The sequence below is a fragment of the Stegastes partitus genome, unplaced genomic scaffold (genome assembly GCF_000690725.1).
Source record: "Stegastes partitus isolate 25-593 unplaced genomic scaffold, Stegastes_partitus-1.0.2 Scaffold563, whole genome shotgun sequence".
NCBI lineage: Eukaryota > Metazoa > Chordata > Actinopteri > Pomacentridae > Stegastes > Stegastes partitus.
The window spans coordinates 296,511-312,841 of NW_007578294.1; the positions used below are offsets into that span (position 1 = coordinate 296,511).

The window sequence follows — 16,331 nt, forward strand, 5'->3', positions numbered from 1 at the left end:
CCTCCTCCTCTCTCAGTGTTGAACCTGACCCTCATTGACCTGCCGGGGATGACCAAAGTGGCCGTGGGCGACCAGCCTCACGACATCGAGCATCAGATCAGAGACATGCTGATGCAATTCATCACCAAGGAGAGCTGTTTGATTCTGGCCGTTACCCCAGCAAACACTGACCTGGCCAACTCCGACGCTCTGAAGATCGCCAAGGAGGTCGACCCTCAGGGTGAGCCGGCGCTGTGAAGGATCGCGCTCATTTAGAGATTTCTGTAAACGTAACCTTTCTTTTTTTTGCTCTAATTTTGCACAAAACTAATTACTCCTGGCTGTAACTTGGAGCCATTAGCGCTCTTCTCCTTTCTATTAATCTTTGCCTCAGTGCAGGAACCGACTTGTCAGGATAATTAACATTTACATTATTAAAAGGTTTCCTGGCAGCTAAGATATATTGAGTAAGATTAGCAGAGATATAATTAAATTTAACTGTCTCCACCTTTGGCTCCATTATTAACCATTTTAAGGCTCGTAGCTGTAGATTAATACTGATTTAATAGAAAGCCTAAATTATCTCTGTGAATCCTAAAAGTCCTGTTTCTTATGTGAATATTAAAACGCGATCATATGAAAACCTTTTGTTTTCAGGCCTGAGGACCATCGGTGTGATCACAAAGCTGGACCTGATGGATGAGGGGACGGACGCACGAGACATCCTGGAAAACAAACTGCTGCCACTCCGTAGAGGTAAAACCACACAGAGGAAGACGGTTGTGCTGGTTCTGTAATCTTGGCTAATTAGGATAAAGAACTCCGTGAAGCTGAAGAGACACTTAGTTAAGAATAGCAGATCAACATTGTAGGAAGTGTAGCTTTATATATATATATATATATATATGTTGGCCTTCGCTGTCAGAAAGTAATGTTTGATTTGAGTGAGGCTGAAAGGATGCAAAGAATTTACACTGAAGCTTCAAAGCTGCAAAAAAAGAGAAAAGGACTCTTCAGCGACTAATCAGATTAAAGGAAATTATTAGGAACACTAGATGAGTCAAATCAGATCAAACTGCGTTGCTTTCCGGCTCTAAACCATGATTCGGTGGAAAATCTTTGTACTGTCAGAGATACAGAGATAAATCCTGAATCATATATTGGCCAAAGTGTAACTACAGAGAAAGAAAAAAAACAGCACAGGATATCGTGGCTTCTGACAGAGGAAACAGAAAAGGTGAGGTATAGACAAAGATGCATTTCCTCGTAAAAAGTGGCAAATACAATAGTATGAGACAGGGATGCTTTAACTTGTTAATGATGACAATAAGTGACTGCATGCCACAAACTGAGGGTCGCAGAATTAAAACACTATTTATGATATGACAAATAATGATCTGGACATATTGCACATACTTCAGACGGGACACTTTGTCAGATTTACCCATTTATTTGCAATGACATGCATTTGAGTTATGTTCAATGAACACAGTATGAACACAAAAACAACTGACATGGTCCTCACTTTACAAAATCCAGTTTATGTAGTTTTAAGGTCAAGTTATGAACCGTCTGTGTTCTACAGTCCCTCGCAATGTGAGACACAGCCAGAGTTATGAAACTGAACCTTTAAAAACAGAAGTGGTTGGACGAGATGTAGCAGCGATGTGGTGAGCGTGAAGCAGGCAGAATGAATGAACGCTGCCTCAGTTGTAAAACACGCGAAGTGGGTGGGCTGGACTTAAATAGTGAACGATTAGACAGAAAAGGGCTTTGTGACGCCCCGACTCCATGCCTGTATGAACTGACGCGAACCTTCATATCATGCACCTACATCCATCCATTATCTGTACACCGCTTAATCCTCACTCGGGTCGCGGGGAGCTGGAGTCTAACCCAGCCGACTCAGGGTGAAGGCAGAGGACACCCTGGACAGGTCACCAGTCTATCACAGGGCTACACTTAGAGACAGACAACCAAGCACACTCACATTCACACCTACAGACAATTTAGAATCACTAATTAACCTCAACATGTTTTTGGACGGTGTGGGAGGAAGCCGGAGAACCCGGAGAGAACCCACGCTGCACAGAGAAAACATACAAACTCCACGCAGAAAGATCCCGGGTGTCCTCACTGGGACACGAACCAGCGACCTTCTTGCTGCGAGGCAACGATGCTAACCACCGAGCCACCTTGCAGCCCATGCACCTACATGTGAAACATATATTTAACCTGCTTTTTCTGTCTTTCTTTCCATCTTTCTTTTTTCAAATTTCTTGTTTTTTTTTAACCCTTGATTTAATCTCATTCCACTAATTTTTTATTTTTTTTTTTTCCTTTGTAATTTTCGCACCTCGTTTTTTTTTACCTCCCCACCCTTGATGCTCTGGTAATATTATTCACTTGACATTTATGTTGACAAAGCGTGTTAAATTGAAAGTAAGCCAGATAAAACCACAGACAATGTCTAAAAACTAAAACTCTGAGCTCTGTCACCTGTTAGACTGATTGATTTAGCTACCAGCAATAAAATAAATACAAGGCAGATTTGTTAACTAATTTAGCTTCATCCACTCTGGTTTAAGTCTCACAAGTTTCTGCCTGACTGGCTAATCACTGACATCAAAAAGTTTTCTTTTTACAGGTGTCATGTCAGTTTTTGTATTCCCACCTAATTTCAAATAGAGGCCCTTAGAGCAACCATGAATGACATTATAGCATCTCCTTGAAATATTCTTTATAGTATTTCCTCTAACTTTAATATCTTGCCTGACTCTGTGTAGGACTAGGTTTTAATTTTGAGGTACGCAATTTAATCTTAAATGTTTTCTGTTCTAAGCGTAGGTGCTCTTTAATAAAGCAAAAATATATTTTTTATCTGATTCATTATTGCAATAATCAGTAAAATACTCTATTATTAAGGTAATAGATTTCTGTAGTTGTAAAGTTAACAGGAAGTTGTTTACTCTGTGGACATGTGCAACATGTGGTTTTTAGCAAATTCTGAGGACATGCCGTACTTTTGTGGTGTCAGTGTGGTCTTCAGTAAGTCCAACAAATTTGGATCTGAATCAAAAGTGCATATTGTATTTACCTTCAGGTTATATTGGGGTGGTGAACCGCAGTCAAAAGGACATTGATGGAAAGAAAGACATTCGCGCTGCTTTGGCTGCTGAGAGGAAGTTCTTCCTGTCCCATCCCGGGTACCGACACATTGCAGAGCGTATGGGAACACCTCACCTGCAGAAGACTCTGAACCAGGTGACACACATCAGATCGCACCTACGAACATGTACATGAAGCATTTTGTTTGTTGGATGTTTACGATGAAACAGTGTAATAGGGCATCGCTGTAGCTCACTGGTTGAGCTGGCGTCCCATGTGTAGGGGCTGCAGTCCCCGCTCATGACCCTTTGCTGACCCATTCTTCTCCCCCTACTTTCCTGTCTCTCGCTCTCAGTCCTATCTAGTAAAGCCAAAAAAGGCCAAAAATTATCTTAAGAAAAAAAAAAAGAAACAGTGTAGTAACTTAACGAGCGTGTGCCCTACAAAATTACAAAAAAAAAAAAATGTAAGAAGCTACTGTGTGCACACTCTTATTAGAAGTAAGGGACAGTTACTGCTGCTGTCATTGTAGCTGTGGTTTTGGTTTTTGGGAAGCTGTGGCTCAGGTGGTTGAAGTGAAGTGTCCTTGGGCAAGACACTGAACGCATTGTTGTGTGTAAAAGGCGCTATGTAAGTGTTTATAAAAAATATTAATCTCCTTTCGATTTAGATTCATGCCTTTTTGTATGTGACTATGTGCGATGTTTGCTTTCCGCCAATAATGGCAGGAAAGATCGATATTATTCTCATAAGACCCAAGAACCTTCTTCCTGTTGACGTCAGCGTCCCACATGCCTTCTGGTGAACTCTAGTTGATATTTAATGTGAGCCTTTTACAGCAGTGGTTTCCTCTTTGCCACCCTGCCATAAACCTTTGACTGGTGAAGAACAGGTAACAGTTGTTTGCACGGTCTCTCCCATCTCGGCTGCTGAAGCTTCACGGTGTGGTCATAGCCAGGAGTGCTGGATCTATGAGATACAACCACCTGACACTACGTCACTGCAGTCAGATGATCTATATTTCACTAATTGTGTGACTTGTAGCACCAGTTGGCTGCACCTGTGTTGTATTAGGTGAGCCGCTTTAAAGGGGGTGAATGCTTGTGCAATCACTTGTTTTATTTTTTCAATGTTTAATTATTGGCAATAGTTTTTTTTTTCTGAATCTGTTTCTGCTTTGAAGGAGTCTTTTTTTTTGTAAATTCTTGTCCAAAAAGCTAAATTAAATTGACCGTGGTTTAATATTGAAAAGCAATAAGAGGAGAAAGCTTCTCAGGGGTGTGAATACTTTACATAGACTGTTTACCATTTAAATGTGTTTGTGCAGTTTGAATCTCAAGGCTTTGTGCTTTCAGTGTATTATGTTTAATCAAGGTTGATGCAATTAAAATACAGATGCAGAGTTTTCCCTCAAACTGTATTTGGGCTGGTGAGTGTTCTGAGGCTTGATTTGGTAATTACTGCCCAGATTGGAAATGTTTTCTCAGGTATGTTTTGGACTTACACTGGGTAATTAAAAAAGCGACTGCACATGTTTCCTCTCAGCATCCACTAATGTGTATTTTTACCACTCAATGCTGGCGACAGCTGCGGCTGGAGACATTATGCTCTCAGATATCAGAACGACATCTCCGTAATGCCTTGAGGGCGTTTCGTCCAATCTGGCACAAACATTCACTTGGACTCAGTGATGAACTGGTTGGATTTTGATGGTCAGAGGTCACTGTAACAGAATGATTCATTCTCCACATATGACAAAATGAAGAATGAATGATGAATACAATGATGAGTTATCCAAAAGGTCAAAGTTCAAATGTACTGTGACATCCTAATGTTCTGCAAAAATACTTTTCTGACACTGTGGAACAGAAGGGGAGATTTTTGCCGTATTTCACATTAAGTCCCTCAATTGATGACACTGATCTCAGTGTGTGTGAAGGGTCCATGTTTTAGAATTTGTAGCTTCTGTGCTGCAACATCACATATTTGGAGCACTGGCTAAAACTTCACGTTCTGTCTGAACAGCAACTCACCAACCACATCCGCGACACGTTGCCAGGGTTACGCAGTAAGCTGCAAAGCCAACTCTTATCTCTGGAGAAGGAAGTGGAGGAGTACAAGAACTTCCGTCCAGACGATCCTGCACGCAAGACCAAGGCCTTGCTTCAGTCAGTACCTGCATACACAAATACACAGTGTTTATGAACTAAAGAACCTAGTAAATTGATTATACACTGTGTAAAATCTGTAGGATGGTGCAGCAGTTTGGTGTGGACTTTGAGAAGTGCATAGAAGGATCTGGAGATCAAGTGGATACCTCCAACTTGTCTGGTGGAGCAAAGATCAACCGCATCTTCCACGAACGCTTCCCCTTCGAGCTGGTGAAGGTGAGCAGCTTTGTGGTTTTTCCTTTTATCATCATTGTTGTCGTTATTATTTTACATTTAATTAACCTTACGATTTAATTTGTTCCGCAAGGAATTGCTCTGTTATTTTCCAGTAAACAGCAAAAACACCTGCAAGAACATATTCTAAGGGTAAACAAGTGGCTCCATCACTTTGTGAACTGTTTTGAATTTGCAGTCCTGATTAGAAACGGCCCAGTCAAGTTTGTTGGCACCGATCCAATCTGAGTCATTGAATATTTAGTATCAGCTGATATCAGATACCATTTTCCCAGATAATACACACTTCAGGTATTGTAGATCAGCTGTAGTGTCTCTTACTGTTTAATAATGTAGCAACCAGAGGAAACAGGCTCTTGTCGGTTGGCAAACGGAGAGCATTGTGGGGGTTTAGCTAGGAAAAGGGCACCATGGCAAAATCTTCTGGGGCAATTAATGACTCCTGGCACAAATCAATTCGAAATCAACTTAAACATTGCTCCAGTGACATGTATAACAGCTGCTTTTACATCTGTATCATGTGTCTGCAGCTTAGCAAGCCAAATCAGCGCATAAAAAGTGTGCTGAATTTGTATTATTAATCAGACAGTTATTGGATTATATTAATGTGCATATCAAATTTATGCAACAACAGTTTTGCTGGCCTTAGTGTATCCTGTATTTCTGTGACACAGGCATAGGGCCTAACCCTAACCCTAACCCTGAGAGCTGATTGGTTGAAAGTGATTCTCATAGTTGACCAATCATGCTTTAGGCCAAGGTTAGACACGCCTACCTCATTAGCATACACCTGAGGGAAAAAAAGGTGAGGAAAAGTAAAAATGTAGAGAGTGGGGAAATAAATAAGTGCACAAAACAAAAATAAATGCATTAATAAACAGACGTGGAAATAAAATTAATAGATGTAGAAATAAAACAAATGAACATGGGAAAAAATAAATGTGGAAATAAAAAAGTAAATATGGAAATAAAAAAAAAATAAACGTGGAAATTAAAAAAAAAAACAAAAAACAAGAAAATAAAAAAAACCTCTGCAAATAAATATAAATGTGGGAATAAAAATAAAGTTTTAAAATAAGATTAATAAATGGATAAACGAAAGGAAAATGTAAAAAATGACATATTCAATTATTTATTTTGTGATATATTCATTTATTTTTAACTATGACAGGTTTGGCCCTCCATACAAATCAAGTTTATTGTCATTTTGCTGTACATACACAATAGCACAGCAAGATGAAAGAGCGTTTCTTCAGCATTAAATAACTTCAAGCAATTAAAATAAATAAGTGTTTACATATCCAGATCAGCAGTTCAGCATTCTGACAGCTTGGGGAATGAATGATCGTTCTGGAGGTTCGTCCTTTAATGCACCGGAAACGTTTGCCTGATGGCAGCAGTTCAAACAGTTTATACATGTCAGGACTCATTAATTCTGAATAGAACAAATAAAATCTAAGCTTCCTTTTCTGTGTCTTAGATGGAGTTTGATGAGAAGGAACTGAGGAAAGAGATCAGTTATGCCATCAAGAACATCCACGGAGTCAGGCAAGTTCAGCTACCTGGCAAAAAAAAACAAGCATCGCATTTGTCTGCTTACATGTCTGTCAGCTTTTTGTCACGTCTCTGTAATGTGTGCTGACTCTAATGTATTCATTTTCTTGTGTTTGTGAGCACTTTTTATTCATTACCTCCCTGCTGCTTGTTGTCCTCGTGTCTGTTGTTACCTCCGGTGGTTCCTGTTTTTCCTCCCCTCCTCCTCATTTGCCTTTTTATCCGCGTCTGTCGGCTCGTGTTTTCCCAGCATGTGCCTATTTCACACTGTTCCCATGTGTCTGCTGCCCCACGTCTCCATGTCTGTCTTGTCTGTATGTCCTTCAGGACAGGCCTGTTCACCCCAGACCTGGCGTTTGAGGCCATAGTGAAAAAGCAGATCATTAAGCTGAAAGAGCCCTGTCTGAAATGCATCGACCTGGTCATCCAGGAGCTCATCAACACAGTCAGACAGTGCACCAATAAGGTATCACTGCATGGTCACCTGCCCGACTGCGACTCCCATGCATAGCTTGTGCTGCCAGGTGCATTTGAGTTTATCTTTTAGCATTGTGCTTTTGGACATAATTGAATGATTGAAAACTCCTGAAAAACCCGATGAATTCAAAGTGAGATTACTGCAGTCCTGCTTTCACTAATGTGAACATGAGTGGATACAGTTGGATGTCCTGGCTGTGCTGCAGTGCATTGGAGTGGTGTCTCTGAGAGGCTGTGTGGTTAAAAGCAGACGGGCTGTGACATGTTCCTGTGCAGGTTCATTGCAAAACAAGTTGCAGGCCTGATATCAGCTGCTTTATGAGGCGGTACTTTGGAACGCTCATGCTTTGAGTTTCATGCAAATGTCAGCATGATCACAGGACGTACAGCTGAGATTAATGGACTGCTGGACAAGTGATATCAGTAGTGCATCCAGTAGCTGATAAATATTTCAACGTGGTGGACGAACCGACCTACAGATCGACTCTGCCATCCAAAGACTCATGTTTCTAGCATGCTGACTCCTAGGAAGTTTCAGTGAACAGTTTTGAGAACCTGCAGCTTGTTTCTGTTCTGAACATGAATTAGAACTAACTAAACACCTGTTTTTCTTCTTTGTCATGTTCCTCAATCTTCACCTTTCTTTTCCTCCTGTTTTCCCCATACTTCTCCATCCAACTTCCATTTTTCTACTACCATTACTTTTTTGTCTTTTTCTTTTTCTACCACAACCCACGCTACACTTCCTCCTCCTCCTCCTCCTCCTCCTCTCACCTGATATTAAACCTCCGACTCCCATGACGCCTCACCACAGGACAGGCCTGTTCACCCCAGACCTGGCGTTTGAGGCTATAGTGAAAAAGCAGGTCATTAAGCTGAAAGACCCGTGTCTGAAATGTGTTGACCTGGTCGTCACCGAGCTTGTCACCCTGATCAGGAAGTGCACTGAAAAGGTAAACACTGAATAGCAGAGGGATGTTTAAAAGTGATGCTGACAGAGGGCAGAAAAGGGAAGAGAGTGAGGGGGGGAAAAAAAAACAGAAATGCAAGTTCAGGTTTAAAGAGTTCAATAAACTAACTCACCACTGTCAGTGTTGTCATCGCTGCTTTAAAGGCTTCCCTCAGCTCCCACCACCCTGCTGCTTCTCCCTCCGCTGACCCTTGATGTCAAATCTAAGATCCCCTCCCCCTTCTGACGCTGGAACCCTGGAAAACCACAATCCATTATCAGCGCTGGGATCATTGATTTAACAAGTCCTTACCCTGCCTCATTATCCAATCAGAGCTCCCACCCACTACCCGCACACTAAGAAATTTAGCTGCACAACGGTGGCTGTTTTTATGTATTTTTCCTGTGGTACACCTTTTCTACACTATTGACACCCATAATACACCCCAAAAGACTCCTCCTAATGCTATCCACTCTTCATCTCTTTCTAATCAGATTTTTTTTCCTCCCTGATTTGTTGAGACTCCCTGTGAGTTTGAGATTACATCACAAAGTCAGAGTTAGTTAAACCTCTGAACCCCAAAAACACGAATTTGAAAAGCATGTTATTTTAAAAATGGACTAAAATTACAGCATTAGTTAGATCCAAAAACTGCAAAAATAGAAAAGATTTTGGAATTTGTAACTTTCTGATGGTCTGTTAGCTAATCATGTGTGACGTGCAGTTCCTCCAGGAAAAATAGTGAAATCTAAACTTAAAGATATCACTGTATTTTACATGTGTTATTTAAAAATTTGACCCAAAAAAGTGTTTACAGCCAGATTCTGTAGAGAAAAATACAAAAAATTCTTCACTACCCACTACAACCGAGAAGCCATTGATAATTTTACTACAACTAACAGTCAAGTGACGGAAATTCTGGGATTTCTCGGCTGAACTGCCGGCTGTGTTTATACAGAGTAGATGGAGACAAGTAGGGAAACACATGAAAACTGAAAGTAGGAATTAGAAATATTTATCCCATGTACAGCCACCTCTTTTTCTAGTTTTGGCAACACCTGTGGGCACACATACACAAAAAAAAACTGTTTTATTTTTTGTAATTAATTAATTAATTAATGTAATTTAAAATTAATTTGTTTTTTTTTTCTTTGTTATGGTTTATGGCACCATACATTGCCATGCTTTACAAAAGACCTTTTTCTTTAATTTTTATTGTTTTTTTAAATTGAGTTTTTGTTTTATTTTAACAAACAGAACAACAATGTCCCCATCCCAGACAGCCATACAACCCGTCAAATAAAGGAAAAAGTCTAAATAAATAATTAAAAACAAGGATAATGAGAAGTATTGACTACACTTGAGTAAAATTGTATAACAATAATAAAGAAAAAATAAGTAAAGGAGTGAAAAGGAATAAAATAAATAAAAATACACATATATATTTAGAAAAAAAACACACGACACAAGATTACATGTACAGATAAATAACATAAAGCAACATAAAAACACCCAGAAATTGTTGGGAGTTCAGAGGATTAAGCTGTTACTGATTTCTAATTTGGTGCCTGAACAGGATGGATTGAACACTTCGTGGAAAAGAGCTCTCATCACATCTACAGCTCACAAGAAATCTCAAGCTGACAGGAGACTCACCAGTGCATGCCCCCTCAGTCTTTACCTGTCCTGCCTCATATTTGTGTACATTTACTGTCAGTGGTGTAGCTGCTTGCGAGGAGTGTGTTTACAGAGCAAACCTGCACACAGTAGGTGTGTATCCAGCATCTATCTGCAGCGGCGCATGTGTGTGTGTTTTCTGTTTGTGTGACTGCAGCTGGGCTCGTACCCTCGACTGAGAGAAGAAACCGAGAGGATCGTCACCACCTACGTCAGAGAGAGAGACAGTAAGACCAAAGACCAGGTGAGTCAGTCAGAGGAGCAGACGTGCAGGTTACCTGAGCGCCTTCATTTCTCTGTATACACAACATGCGTTGTGTTTTGGCTCTCAGGTGCTGCTGCTGATCGACATCGAGCTCTCCTACATCAACACCAACCACGAGGATTTTATTGGATTTGCCAAGTAAGACGAACCGCACATATCGAATGAAGGGTTTTATTAAGATCGGCAGAGTTGGAGGTCGATGACATGACTGAAAAATTACATTTATCAGCAGCTCTTTTGATATTCTGTTAATTTTCGTTCAAACAAAAGATCCTTGGTTTCATACTGAAAAGCTAGGATGCGGTAGGTCATTTTATTGGTCTTATTAAACAAGGAATTTCTCCGTATCTCATGGATTACAACAGATTTAAAATTTTTCTCCATTTCCCAACAGTAGCTGCTTTTCTCCATCTTATTCTCATCAACACCCAGTCAGTCAATGTGGAGTCTCTGATCAATCGAATGGAAAGATCTTTACATTTTCCATGTGAAATAGTTAAAATATTCTGTAGCACGAGGAAAAAATTAAACGTCATTGAACTGGATTTATAGAAAACATGTCATTTTCAATATGAACACACATGAACATTTTTGGCAAATAACCACACATACATTTAAACAGATTTCTTACTGAGTGGGACATTTACAGTTGTAACATGTTAGTGCTCTCTGGTGGACAAGCTGCATGATGGCAACACACAATCCCACAAACACAACTTTAGTGTTTCTCTACTGCTCTTTTTTTTGTGACTGCATTTATGCCAGTAAGAGTAAATGTGCTCCAAGCTAATGTGACCTTTAACTGCTGCCACAGACATTTGTTTTTTAAGTCTGCAAAGTCAAAATGACTGAGAAAACACTGTATAACTGTACTGCTAGTTTCGTTGTTGTTGTTTAAGTAGCTACTTTTCTGAAGATATTCAAACGCGTACAAACTTTTAATTTAATTATTATCAGTAACTAGTAGCTGCTATTCTGTTTCTGTAGCTTTGGATACAGAAAAAAACTCGAGTAATACAGTAAACTGATGTTGCTGTTAGTATTAAAACGGCTTTGTTTTGCTCATATAAAAACTGAAAATGATGGGCAGAAAATCCTAAATTACTGAGATAATAATTTAATTCTAATGTGCTGCTTTTCTATGCCTTATGTAAGAATAACTTTTAATGTGTTTTTTGGTGTTGTCCAGTGTTCATCAGATAAAATAAATAATTTAAAGACGTGACCTCGGGCTTAAGAAACATTGACGGACATTTTTGAAATTTTATAGAATAAAGGATTAATTAGAAAAATAATTGCTTGAGTAATAGATAACCAAAATAATGATTATTTATAGTAGCAGTAGTGATATCACTTCACCTGAGGATTAGATTAAAGGCACATTTGTCTTCTTTTGAGCTGAGTTTTTTCTGATCATGCACACAAGAAAAGAATTCATTCTACTTTTAGTTATGTGGAAAAAGCTAAATTCACTCTTCAGTGCGCTACAACATGAAATAATAAACTGAGTTCTGCTTGAAAATGGTACAAACCTTTGCTCATATGCTATTGAATCTTTCTCCTGCAGTGCCCAGCAAAGGACTGCTGCTAATATCACCAAGAAGAGAGTGATGCCCAATCAGGTAACTAAAAATCACTGCGTTCATTCACCTCAGCTAAAGCCTTCACACCACTGTGGCATCATAGCAGCTGCTTTCTCCTGCTGTTTTTTTTCTGTTTTATTTCTTGTTCCCTCCTGTTGTTTGTCTCAGCCCTTCTCTCCTGACATTACCGCCCTCCGTTGCTTCACATTTTCATACTCTTGTCTGTGCTTTATTTCCCTTTTCCTCTCTCTCCTTCTTCTGTTCCTCCTTTTAATGACCCAGGGAGAGATTCTTGTAAGTATCGTGTCCCCTGCCCTGCACCTCCACGTGTCACTTCCTCTTTAGGTGGGTGGGGGCAGTCAGCAGTCACTCAGACCGTGTAGAGAAACCACATTTGTGCTCCCTGATGAAGAAGAGGGAAGTGAGAGTTACACTCATGGATTGATCATGAGAACTGGAACACACTTTGATGGTTTACTGTAATGTTTTCAAGATTCAAGGGTTTTCGTTCGTCACATGTTCGCGCATGACGTGTGAAATGTAAAGTGACTATTGCTCAAGGCCATGCAATAATAGCGGGAGAGTATGAAGAAAAAGGCACATCATGAATAATAAGGAGGGAGTGATTGTGATGCTCCGTACAGAGGATGTTGTTGTAAATCTGTTTCGACAGGAGGGTCTCTTCATCTTTAACTGTAATGAGCTGCAGTTTAAAGGTGCAGTTTATCTGTAAAGTTTGTGAAACCTCCTGCTCACATCGCTCGGCTACACGCTGTCATATCATTACCTTAAACCAAAAGCTGTGGCTTGTTTATTTTGTGGCTCACGAGCTCAGACGCTCACTGTGGTGGTTGGTGTTTAAACAGTCTGAACAGTGAAGCAGTTTCTGGGCGTTTACTGACTGTGAGCTCATTTTTTTTTATTGCAGTATAAAGTCCTGCACCTCTATGAAAACAGCACAAGCGTGGCTAGAAGTAGAATTTAAAATGACTTATGTGCAGTATAACCAACATGAAATGTCATAAATTATAAAATAGGAAAAACAAACTTTGATTGTATAAAAATGGGGGAAAAAAATACGGAATAAAGAGTGAACAGTATTTTTCAAGTGCCCACAGTTGTTACCATTCCTGGAAAATGGTGACTATATAACCATCCATCCATTATCTATACACCGCTTAATCCTCACTAGGGTCACAGGGGGGCTGGAGCCTATCCCAGCTGACTTAGACCTGGACAGGTCACCAGTCTATCACAGGGCCACACTTAGAGACAGACAACCAAGCACACTCACATCCACACTTACAGACAATTTAGAATCACCAAATAGCCTCAACATGTTTTTTGACTATGTGGGAGGAAGCCGAAGAACCCGGAGAGAACCCACGCTGCACAGAGAGAACATGTAAACTCCATGCAAAAAGATCCCAGGTGTCCTCACCGGGACGCGAAGCAGCGACCTTCTTGCTGCGAGACAACGGTGCTAACCACTGAGCCACCTTGCAGCCCATGACTATATATTGTGTAGATAATTTACAATACTCTTACATTTTTAACTTGTTTACTTACCTGTCTTCTATCTGCTATGTGTAAACACTGCCTGCAGTTCATCCTTGAAGTCCCTGAATTTTTGCCATGTGACTGTTTTTCACCGCTGAGTCACCAATGGCTTCACAGTTGCACCGAGGAGTGCAGATGTTTTCCTTTTCTTACAGAATCTAGTTCCTGCAAACTGTTTATTTTTCGCATTAGGCATTAGGCAAATTAGGCATGACGAGTAAACTGATTTTGATGACAAATTACAATTTTAAGCTTAGATTGGGATTTTTACGACAAAACGACGCGACAGATGAGCAGTTCAAGGACTGATTCTTGCTGTTTTCATAGTTTCTGGGCCTGATAATATCGTGTAGATTTTTAAAAGATAAATAATCTTTTAAACCCGCTGGCAGATTTGGGGTTCAGAGGGTTAACTGGGAGACAGATTTCCCTTTTGACAGCTTCTGAGGTCATTCCGAACGTAAGGCTTTATCACTGACACCCAAACTGTGATAATTTAAAATGCTTCGTCTGACCAAGCTCTGGAAATTCTTAGTTTCACTGTAGCAGTTTTGATCTGGGAAGTGAAGCCTTTCGTTGACTGTTTTCAGTCAATCTACAGGCTCTTCTCAAAATCATCTATATATACTGCAGCGTGAACACTATATCTAACAATGACACCCATCCACAGTCGTGACTTATACTGACTTAAAAATACACTGAGCATAGAAAGTAATAAATTCCTCCTCTGGTGGTCTATAAAGAGAAACATCTTTTCAAGCCTCGTGCAGCTCCACAGCTCTCTGCTGTGACTAATTGCCTGCAAGTCTCACTCTCCAACTCTGCAGTACATTTGTGGTTACGCCTTCCACATTAGAGAATTGCATTTGTGTGCTCGTTATCCCTCTGTGTCCTTTTGTCTTTTTGTCCATCAGTCTGGCAGAGAGAGGGATGCAGAGAAGGTGATTTTATACTGAAACCTGTTGTGGCTTGCATTTTATTCTCTACATTTGTGGTGTATTTTTATATATATATATAAAGCTGCAGAGGTTGCTCTCTTACTGGTGCATCTGCATGGCTGTTGTGCTGTTTTTTAACGTCGCCGTGCCATTTCTTTGAAGATGTTTGTAGTTTTCTGTTTGCTTGCTGCATATTGCCCCCCTCTTGCGGGGTGTGTGGCGTAGTCAACTGTTGGACTCTCGTGTGCAGGTCATCCGCAGAGGCTGGCTCACCATCAACATCAGCATCATGAAGGGAGGGTCCAAGGACTACTGGTTTGTCCTGACAGCCGAGTCTCTCTCCTGGTACAAAGATGAGGAGGTAAGGCTACGTACCGGACAGGAAATGCAAAAAAAAATAAATAAAATGTGTCGGTAACACATTTTTTCTCTATGGGAAGAAAGTTGGATAGCAAAATCTTACTTGTTATGCCTTTTAAAGAAACCACTTCAAGCTGCTCTTAAAGTAAGCTGGCGGTTTACTTTCTTTTATTTCCATGTTTTTTCTGCTATTTCAGGAGAAAGAAAAGAAGTACATGCTGCCTCTTGACAACCTGAAGCTGAGAGACGTGGAAAAGGGCTTCATGTCCAGCAAACACGTCTTTGCCATCTTCAATACTGAACAGAGGTCTGGATGCTTCTAAAACTGGCGCTTTTATTGTGTTTTTTCTTTTTTGGTTTGTTCTTACGTCAACGGTGCATGTGTGCCTTACAGGAACGTGTACAAAGACCTGCGTCAGATCGAACTGGCATGCGACACTCAGGAGGATGTTGACAGCTGGAAGGCCTCCTTCCTCAGGGCTGGTGTTTACCCAGAGAAAGACCAGGTATTCACACTGAAATTACTGCAGGATTCCAGCAGAATCTACATTCTTTAAACGGCGTTCTGTGACACACGGTGTTCACCTGAGTTTGCGTATCGAACACAATGCATTTTGCATGTCAAAAGATTTTACATATTCCATTAAAATGTTTACAGAGATAGGTTTGCACAGGACAAAGGCTCTTTTTTTAGTAACATTGTCCGACGTGCTCATTCAATTTGCTGCCCTGCTGATCGAATATCCAGGACACTGTTTACCGTCCTTGTATTTCCAGGCGCTCTACTACAAATTTAACATCCAGGACTGTCGTTTCTAAATGTATTTATTTTCGAGAATGCACCTAAAACGATCTGTTGTTCATGGTCAGAATTACTGATTTAGTGTAGATAAAGGACAAATGTAGGAATGCACCTTGACATGCGTTTGCATTCGTGTGGACGAGACTTTAGAGCTGCGCAACAGAAACCTGCGAGTCATAAGTGTAGTTAGAGCTCCACAGTGTTTCTCTGTAGAAGAGCCAATCAAAGTTTCTTTAGTTATTATTTATTTCATTTTTAGATAAACATGCTCAGAAGCTCAGCTAATTTTCAGTTTATTCAGATTTGAGCGACAAGTGACTGGACAGCCCACCAACTGTCAGTGGGAGCTTTAAATACTGCATCGTCCTGATTAGCGTTTCAAAGCATGAGGCATCACAATTTTTCCAGCAGATTTCCACCCACTTCATTATCAGTGGGCAGCACAAACAGAAAAAAAAAAACCACAAAACTAAGATTCCAGATTCAACAGATTCAGATGTGTGAAATGCCCCCAAACTGTTTGAACTTTGACAGAAAACAGGTTAGAGTTAGAGAGACACAAACTAACTCTGTCTCTCCTGTTTGTCCTCCAGCCTGAGAACGAAGACACGATAAACTCTAGCGACACCGTGTCCATGGACCCACAGCTGGAGCGACAGGTGGAAACCATCCG

At 40.4% G+C, this 16,331-nt stretch overlaps 1 protein-coding gene and 1 long non-coding RNA gene across 4 annotated transcripts in view; one reads left to right on the forward strand and one right to left on the reverse strand.

The window, feature by feature from the left end:
• dnm2b (dynamin 2b) overlaps positions 1-16,331 on the forward strand; it is a 34,428-nt gene that overhangs the window by 4,805 nt on the left and 13,292 nt on the right. For 2 of the 3 annotated variants that reach the window (XM_008288527.1, XM_008288529.1), the window contains exons 4-16: positions 17-220; positions 637-735; positions 3,083-3,243; positions 5,113-5,255; positions 5,339-5,474; positions 6,973-7,040; positions 7,374-7,512; positions 10,308-10,394; positions 10,483-10,553; positions 11,983-12,037; positions 14,747-14,857; positions 15,054-15,163; positions 15,251-15,362. In XM_008288527.1, the coding sequence (XP_008286749.1) occupies positions 17-220; positions 637-735; positions 3,083-3,243; positions 5,113-5,255; positions 5,339-5,474; positions 6,973-7,040; positions 7,374-7,512; positions 10,308-10,394; positions 10,483-10,553; positions 11,983-12,037; positions 14,747-14,857; positions 15,054-15,163; positions 15,251-15,362 (1,496 nt within the window). Of the gene's footprint in view, positions 1-16; positions 221-636; positions 736-3,082; positions 3,244-5,112; positions 5,256-5,338; positions 5,475-6,972; positions 7,041-7,373; positions 7,513-8,337; positions 8,477-10,307; positions 10,395-10,482; positions 10,554-11,982; positions 12,038-14,746; positions 14,858-15,053; positions 15,164-15,250; positions 15,363-16,331 lie in introns of all 3 variants that reach the window. The other variant, XM_008288528.1, reaches the window with a different exon arrangement.
• LOC103362228 (uncharacterized) overlaps positions 8,969-16,331 on the reverse strand; it is a 10,384-nt gene continuing 3,021 nt past the window's right edge. The window contains exon 2 of the long non-coding RNA XR_520451.1: positions 8,969-9,558. This is a non-coding gene — a long non-coding RNA (uncharacterized LOC103362228). The remainder of the gene's footprint in view (positions 9,559-16,331) is intronic.